General features: G+C 51.6%; 1 protein-coding gene across 1 annotated transcript in view; it reads right to left on the reverse strand.

Moving 5' to 3' along the window:
- OTOG (otogelin) overlaps nucleotides 1-8828 on the reverse strand; it is a 72927-nt gene that overhangs the window by 59757 nt on the left and 4342 nt on the right. Inside the window, exons 4-12 of the mRNA XM_012725193.1 lie at nucleotides 7175-7250; nucleotides 6429-6521; nucleotides 6103-6257; nucleotides 4062-4180; nucleotides 2660-2865; nucleotides 2042-2172; nucleotides 1684-1790; nucleotides 895-1004; nucleotides 403-531 (exon numbers count right to left, since the gene is read on the reverse strand). Coding sequence (XP_012580647.1) covers nucleotides 403-531; nucleotides 895-1004; nucleotides 1684-1790; nucleotides 2042-2172; nucleotides 2660-2865; nucleotides 4062-4180; nucleotides 6103-6257; nucleotides 6429-6521; nucleotides 7175-7250 — 1126 coding nt within the window. The remainder of the gene's footprint in view (nucleotides 1-402; nucleotides 532-894; nucleotides 1005-1683; nucleotides 1791-2041; nucleotides 2173-2659; nucleotides 2866-4061; nucleotides 4181-6102; nucleotides 6258-6428; nucleotides 6522-7174; nucleotides 7251-8828) is intronic.

An 8828-nucleotide genomic window follows, 5' to 3' on the forward strand; every position in this document is an offset into this window, starting at 1 on the left:
TGTATATATATATATATGTTTTTATTTTAACCTCCTACCTCAGAGATTTAAGCCTTGAATTGTGCATTATAGACATGCTAACATGAAAAGCAGGACAAAATAATTGTACATGGATGCCTATTAAGACAAATGCATATTTGATGAGCATATAAATGAATGAATGACCTGTGCTCAGCCACATATTTGTAAAAATTCAGCACTAAAAGTAGTACATACTCTGATGAATCTCTCAAGAGCCACCGTTTGGTTCCCCACCTCCCCTGAACCATTCATTCACATACTCACTTAGTTACTTGCTCCTTCCTTCCTTCATTCCACAAACAGGCACCCTCTGACCCCTTGCTTCCTGCCCACCGTACAGGTCAGGCAGATTTACCAGGCACCCAGCTGCCCCCAGCATACCATCAGGGCAGTAGCAGCCGTCCACACAGGCAATCTCACTGTCCACACAGGACGTCCGGGGCTGGCAGGAAGCGGGGCAGCAGGCAATACATTCGTTGTAGGTAAAGGCCTTCTCTTTGCAGTGCACGGCTTGGGAGAGGGAGTGGCATGGCGTATCAGCTCCTTACTGCCCCATGCTCTGCCAACACCCACCAGCCCTACCCCAAGCCTGGGGGTGAGACTGGGAGGACTTTGCTTTACTGATACTTAGTCCCAACACTGGGAAACCAGGTCATTGGTGAGAGCCAGGCAGTCTCTGAGACTACCCTTATTTCATCTGTAGCCCTAAGACCAGCCCTCTCACTCTCACTCCCAAGGGGGTGGGACCTCAGGGCTTAAATCTAACAACTGTGGTCCTGAGCGGAACAGAACACTGTGGCCTGAGAATGCCACCCGCAGCCCTAGGACAGGGCTGGCGGAATCCCTCCCTGCCCACCATCAGACTGCACCTACCGCATTGCCAGAGCTGGGTCCTCCAGCCCTGCAGGGGCTGCCCTGCCTGAGCGCATGCACGGGCATACTCTGCCAGTGCCCGGCACCAGGTGGCTTCATCGCCCACTGATCTGCAGGGAAGCCAAGGGTCACAATGGAACAAGACCCAACCGGTCACCAGACCCCAGCACCCTCTAGAGACAGCCAGTACTCAGGGCACCCCTACTCTCCGCACTGGGAAGGAAGCCCGGGAAGGCATCTGGTATACAGAACCACAGACTGCGAGGGTGACTTCCAGTCCCAGCATTGCCACTGGCTTGTGTGACTTCAGTGGGGCCAGGCTCCATTTCTGGCCATTTCCGGTTGAGTGGGTAGCTCTGAACCACTAATGCAGATAAGAATTTCAGAGAGGCCGTGCCTGGTGGCACAACAGATTAAAGCATAGCACTATGAAGCAATCCACAGCTACTGCAGCATGAGTTCGATTCCCAGCCAGGAAGGTGATCCACATGGCTCAGCAAATCTCTCCTGACGCGCCTGCTGCTCCCCTCAGCAGTGTACTCTGTTGATCTGCCTGTTTTGCTCCCCACTCTGTCTCTGATGAAGCCTCTCACCCACTGCACCTCTGGCCTGTACCCCAGTCCTTGTATGCATAAATAAATAAATTTTTAAAAGGATTTCAGAACTCAGGCATTGGTCAGTGCCTGCAGATCATCCTGCTCAGTGACCCAGATAATAAGCCCCAATCCCAGTACCGAGACAGGTCTCTCCACAACCCAATACCACCCCAGCTCCTGGCCACCGACTCACTGGCAGAGATCACTGGTACAGCTGGCCGTGAAGGGCAGAGGGCTGACGTAGGCGTGGCAGGCATCAAATGGGGGCCGCAGCAGTACCTCACACCTCTCATACACACCCTGGGACAAGGGTCAGACCAGATCTGGGGGCAGGCAGAGCTGGGCACCACCCTCTGATTTCACCACCCCCACGTGGAACCCCAAATTAGGACTGAGGAAAAGGATTGTGGAGAGGACAGGAAACCAGAACATATGACCAGCCACCAGCCCCCTGCAGCCACGGATTTTCCAAGAGGCTGCCAGGAAACCAACCTAAGTCAGGCACTGGGCCGTGGGATCAGAAGGAGGAGGGGACTCTTGGGAGTCCTGACCTGCATGGTTCCTGGGCTTTGCTGCAGGCAAGGTGGGCGAGGTAGGGAGGAGGTCGTAGGCCCCAGAGGTTGATTGGGGGCCTGCTCCTGCCAGCTGTGCACGAACTCAGCCACATCATCTGTCAGCTTTCCTGCAGTGGAGAACTAGCATAAGCAGGGCCCTTCTTCTATCCAGAGTCACTATGATTTGGATCTGACTCCTTCACTTTATGTCTTACCTTCAGTTCCAGCAAGCGTCTTTCTCTTACTGGATCCCTTAGGTCGCCTGCTCCCAGCGCCCCCCCCCCCCAACCACCGCACACACACATACACAAAACCAACACACACACACACACATCTTGCAGGGCCAGTCTCACCTAGCCAGGTGCCCACTGGATCCTTCCACAAACCCTGTAGGAGTCTCATTACGACTATTGCATAGATATGGAGACAGGTCCAGCATGGTTAAGAACACACTTCAGGACACACCCTTGGTAAGAAGGGACCCCGGGCCTCCCACTGGGCCTCTAGTACCACAACTCTATAGTTGTATCAAAAATCCCCTCCCATCACTCCTAGCCTGACCTGTCCCTGCACCCCCACCCAACCTCCTTGGAGGCCACCCGCCCTGCCCCTCACCATAGCTGGTCACCAAGTCGTCCTGAGGATCGGCATTATTGTTCCCACACAGCCCATGGGTCCAGCCCAGGAACTCTGGGCTCATCTTGATGTAGATAGCCGAGGTGCCATCCCAGGCCAGCGTGAAGGCCGACTGATGCCGTACCATGACGTAGCCGGCCAGCCGCTGCAGACGCAGGCTTCCCACCACACGCGGCAGCTGGAGCCTGCAGATCACAGCCCAAAGCTTGGGGCCACCCACCTCCACCAGCCCAGGCCCTTCACAAAGGCCCCAGGTGTCAAGCACACAGCACCTGTCCCACCACATGGCCTTTGAGACCAGGGGTCTGAGGCCCTTCATCCCCTTTCCCTGACTTCTCAGGTGACTGTAAGTTCACCTTGAGAGTGGGGGCCCTTTTGTCTTCACTTTCACAATTCCAATTTGCCTCCCAAGCTGTCTTAATGACTGCATTTGCCAACTCCTTTCTTCTAGACAGGAGAGATAATAGAAGCAGGCATCTACTGTACTTTGGAGAGAGCAGTAAAGTAGCAGGAAGAATAAAAAGCAAGAGAGAGGAAAAGAATAGGGTAGAAAAGAAAGCCTTGGGGCTATAGCTGTCCTGACTCATTCCCAGCTTCACCAGGACAGGGTTTCCTGGCTAACCTGGAGCTTGGCAACTTTCAACCCAGCCAAAAATCAGTAAAGGAAAATAAAAGAATCTAATCAGCCCAAATGGGAACCAACACCTTGTTCATAGGAGAAAAACCTGCAGGCCTTCAATTTTACACTCGGCCCCAGAAAGCTTGGTCACTCAGTTTCCAGATCTGAAGGAGACGAGGAAGGAGGGAAAGGTGAGTGCAGGAAGCCCTCCCCAACAGCAGTGGGACGTGACAGTCAGCAGCAAGGGAAGGAAGACAGCAAGGGGGATTTCAGACAGGACACAGTCTGGTGGCATATGGTGTGGGAGCAGATTCCTCGCTCCTGGGGTGTTCCCCCAGGCATCTCTCAGGCCCAGGAAGACAATTAGCATTCAAGGACCATATGTCATCAGAAAAAGTATCTCCTCTAAGGAGGCTTAAACTGTGCATGATACAGTCAGGAAGATTCCTTCAAATTGTAAAAGGGAAAAATGAAGCCTGCTTAGAGTGGGAGTCTCAGTTATGTGGATAACTGCTGTTGTTCTGAAAACCCGCTGCCTGGGAACCCACAAGGCCGGAGGGTCTAGAACACCATGAAAGACACATCTTTCTACACGCTCCACTAGAAACCTGGCTTGTCAACCTGCCCCTGCCCTCACTGTGGAAACTCTGCTGTCTGCCTCCAGAAGACAATTTCCTCTCGGCTTGAGAAGGAGATATATTCACTCATTCCCCACTACCAGTGTAGGAAAGGGGATGTTCAGGGGAGAGGGTGTTCGCTTACAGCTCGCCTCCATGGGTGACCTCCTTGGCCAGATGAATCTCCTGCTCCCCCGTGAAGAAGAGGCTGACAGACCTGGAGCAGGTGTAGGGGAAGGAGCCGCACTGCGGGTCATTGTGCACCTGATTGGGGGTTCAGAGAAGAGCTCAGACCCTGAGCTTCAGACCTGGGCCCAGAGACACCCTGTTGCGGTTCTACTAATGTGACCCTCTGCAAGGTACTCTGCCAAGTACCTTTCCTCTGCAATCTTTCCCATCAACTTCCCTCTCCCACCATGTAGCCACAGAAAGTCAAGAGCTATGATTATCTGCATTGCAGAAAAGAGAACAACCATGAAGCTGAAGTTGAAGTGATAAAGTTCATATACACACAGAGCCAGGATACTAACCCAACTCAGGCTTCTTGCCAGTGCATCATGTTATCTTCCCTTTTCTGCAATTTTTGTTTATCCACCGGTTATTCCATCAGATTGAAAGCGAGGCTATACACTCATACTTATACACTCATACTCATCCCCATATCTCCAAGGCCACAAGCCCTAAACAGGAGAGGGAGATGGAGCTTCCCTGAAAGGCCTGCAAAGGTGTCTCAGTCAAATGTAGGAGCCCTCCCCATAAGCAGGCCTCTAACTAGATTATTGTTACATGTGGCTAAGTGGGGCTTGTGAACACCACTCCAGAGTCTAATTAGTTTTGAACTTATCTGATCGTGACCCACACTAAGAAGTTATACTGATAATAAAAATAATACTGATGTTTAGGAATGTACACTGCATTCTTACAAGATTTTCTGTTCTCTTTTTTTCTGTGCTGGTTGTGACTTAGGGTGATGTAATGACCAATAGATGTGTGGCATCCTATTAGCCTAAGTCAAACATAGCCATCATGAAATGACAGTCATGAAAAACTGATGTGTGGTCTCCAAGGCAGAGTGGGGAGAATCAATCAGGGTCCCCAGCACATCCAGGGAATGACTCCCAGGGCAACCAGTTGGCAGGTTTGAACCTGAGATAGAGGGGCATGCCTAGCTGACAGAGGGGTGACAATGAGCACTGGGATCACCCCACAATCCCCACCCTTTGAGTCAGTAGAGTTGGCTCCCAAGTAGACTTTTCTCCAGATGAAGTTGTATTCAGGTCCAGTATCCAATACATGAAGCAAATATGTAAACCAAATCTGCTCAATAGTGAGTCTCATGCACATCCACGTGCAAAAACAAACTTCCACCGAGCACCTACCCAGGTGCAGGGAACCCCAAACAAGCAGACAGGCTCATTGACCTGGGAAGCTTACATGTGGTAGAGCCCAGCCCTGAAACAGATCTGTATAAAATGAATGTGATCACAGTGATGTAAAACTTCTGTTACACAGAGAGGAGCTTCTATATCAGCTCAGGAGATCAGGGCATCCAGGAAGACTTCTTAGAGGAGGTGACCCTGAACTGAGTCACCTTGGACCTCTATCATTTTCCTTGAGGTACCAAGTTCTTTCTTATTTCAGATCCTAAGTGCACAAACTCCTTTTGCCTAGAATGTTCTCATACCCACCCTTCACTTGGTTCATTTGAATTCATTCTTCATCTCCCAATTTAATGTCACTTTCTCCAGGAAGCCCTACCTGACCTGCATGCAAGCAGTTAGCCTTCCATCTCATGCTATTCTAGCAACTGGCATTTCTCCTCTGTAGTACTCATTTGCATTTGAAATGATTCATTTGCTTTCATGTCTGCCTTCCTCAGACTATAAGCTCTGTAAGGACAGAACTTCCTCTGTTTACTTGTTCACAAGGCTACCACAAACCTGCGTCAGGAAGAGTGCAGGTGTACACTTAAATAAGACCTTGATGAATGTGTCACTAAATGAATGAATCGTCAGGGCAATCAGGAGTGGGAGCTCCCAGCTCCTTCTAAGTGCAGACTCCGTAGGTGAAATCTGGGAGTGGGAGGAAGGTGCCGATCTCTCTACCTGTGACAAGCAGAACCCAGCCCACCCCAGCCTCCAGGGCCCATAGGGTTGTCCTGAACAGACAGGCAGAAGAGGCCTCACCTGGACTGAGAAGGTCTGCCCCTCTGGTTTGTGGCGCCCCACCAGCGTGTAGCTGCCCTTCCCAGAGAGATAGTAGTAGAGGCCATCGAACGTCTCCACATGGTGCTGTCCCCATGTCCGGCAGATGCTGTCCCGCTCAGGACCAGCATTGAACACTGGGCCAGAAAAAGAAAACCTCTGAGTAGCCGCAGTGAGCACCAAGCCAGGGGTTGGTGGTTTCAACCCTGGAGGAGCCACCCCATCTCTTCCCAGCCCAGGCCCCCATAAGCCCACAGCTTTCCCTGTGCCCACAGCTCCTCTTGGGGCGGGATAGTGCCCAGACCCACCCATCTGGCAGCGTGGCCCAGTGGCGTTGAAGCGCCTGCAGTCACAGTAGGCCGGGTGCACACATTCTCCCCCATTGAAGCAAGAAAACAAATCTGCAAAGGAGATATAAAAGGTACTTCAATTTAGCCCAGGTTGACAGAACCCAGTGATGTAGCACCTTCCTCAGCTGGGGCCTGGAAAAACTCAGATCCCCATCACAGACACCTCCTGGGTTCCTTAGTAGCTAACCTTAAGGGGGACATGACCAGGTATCTCAGACTGCTGCCTGTCACCTTCCTAGCAGGCAGGTGGGAAGGGAGTACCTGTCTTTAATATGTACCAAGTGACCCTCATGTGAGCCTCACCCACCTAGACTTTTGACTCCCTGAGTTTAAAATTCCTGACCTCCAGGCAAGACCAGCAGAACTGAGAATATGGAGCATGAGAACATGGAGCAATGGGCAAGCAGGGAGACTGTAGGAGATCTCTTCCTCACTGCCCACCAAGTGGAGGGGAAGAGGCCAAAACATAAGCTACAGGGAAGGGGAGTGAGAGAAAGGCCACAGAAAACAAGAAGGCAAAGCAGGAAGGAGTGTGGTGAGGGGAGGAGCCATGATGTGAGAGGAGGGCCATGGACATGGGAGAGGCCATAGACACAGGGCAGTGAGGGGAAAGTGGCCACAGGAGGTCCACAGAGGAAACCCCTTTGCTGTCACAGGCCTCTGGAGGCCACATGCCCACAGGCCACACGGAGGAGACCACTTACAAGATGGTGCACATTTGGCCCGATGGAGCCGCCTTTCCCAGGAAGACATGGCCAAGAGGTCCGGGGCTTCAGCCACCTTTTAAAAACAGGAGAAGAAACAGACATGCTGTGACCTGAGGGAAGACACAGACCTTTCCGTCTGGTACCTCAAGGGTGGGGGATAGGGCGGTTCCCTTTGCCCTTGGTCATGTCAGCTTCACAGGCTCACCTGAGGGGACTAGGAGAGTAAGGATTCCAGGCTTGTTCTACGCCCAGGAGTGAAGATCTACTTTTTATCCTCCCAACTGGCTGTCTCCATGGCAGGTTGGGGAGGCCTATAACCTGAACATATTTGTTTCCCTTCACCCTCCTCCCACCTCTCCTCCCTCTTCCCCTCCCCAATGAACCTTTGTGTCTTCCACAGAGGACACAAAACCCCCTTGTCTGGAGAACAAACATGGCTCCTCCTCACCACAGAAACCATTTGAGGCTGAGCTGAGAAACAAAAGCAGCCGCTTACCCCAGGGCAGAGAGTCTCACCTTACCCCCACCCCAACCTTCCTTTTGGGCTCTTCTAACAGTGCCTCACAGATCACCACCCCCTGCCCTCAGACTCCAAGGCAGAACTCTCAGATGCCACAAATCTGAGGAGGACACAGGCAACGCGTCACTAAGACATTTATGTTCCAGACCAGAATTCTCAACACTGGGGTCTTGGGGATAAATTACCTGAAATTAGGACTGTCCTGAACACCATGTGTGTTCAGTCGTCACCCCTTGGCTGGCTGACTAGGACCCCCAAACTTTCCAACTCCAGTGTGAGGAATGGGATGTCACAGCTCCAGTGTGAGGCCCTGGACACCGAATGCTTCTCCCTCTAGTAACTGCAGTCTCCTCCTTTGTCCAACTTCCCAGGGCCTGTGCCCACCCTGGGCCGGATTCCATGACCAGGACAAAGCTTCTATCCTCACGCAGCTCACAGAGTCAACAAGTCCCAAACCACACTGTGGGCACTTGTCTCACATGTCTTCCCTTCTGGTCAGCTCTGCATCTCTGTGCCTAAGCCCCAGCCCTTGGTGAGTGGCGTGGCTCCATCTCATTCCTCCTTACATGACCACGGATCAGTGTGTTCATGCCTTCGGCTCCTGGGTCCTAGGTCCTCCCTCATTCTCTTTACTTTGCAGAACCAGGCTAACCCCAGGCATCAGGCTTCCCACCCTGGTTGTAATCGATCACATGGAGCCTAAGAGACAGACATAGGACAAAGTTGCCAGGGAAACAGTCACCACCAACATCCCATAGGCCCCTCTCAAACTGAGCCTCTGTGAGTCTCCACTCCTTGTCCCCACCTCAGATGTGGCCTCTGAGACAGGGATTAAAAGTATGATTGCTTGTGTTATAAAGAGTTGAGGCCAGTTTTGTGGAAACAAATTCGAAAGCCTATCCAGATGACTAGTCTTCAGTATAGATTAGGAGATGGTAATCATATTTACACCTTTGACAACCATTTGAATCCCTTTAACAGTCTAGTGAAGCCTATGGACCCCATCTCAGAATATTTTAAAATATACTAACCACAAACAAAGATGACAGAGGAAATAAACTGCATGGCTGTGTAGTTATGATAGCATTTTATTAAAAAATGTGATTCAGTGGGCCCTCCCTGTGGCGCAGC

This window comes from Condylura cristata, unplaced genomic scaffold (genome assembly GCF_000260355.1).
Source record: "Condylura cristata isolate star-nosed mole 26May11 unplaced genomic scaffold, ConCri1.0 scaffold00015, whole genome shotgun sequence".
NCBI lineage: Eukaryota > Metazoa > Chordata > Mammalia > Eulipotyphla > Talpidae > Condylura > Condylura cristata.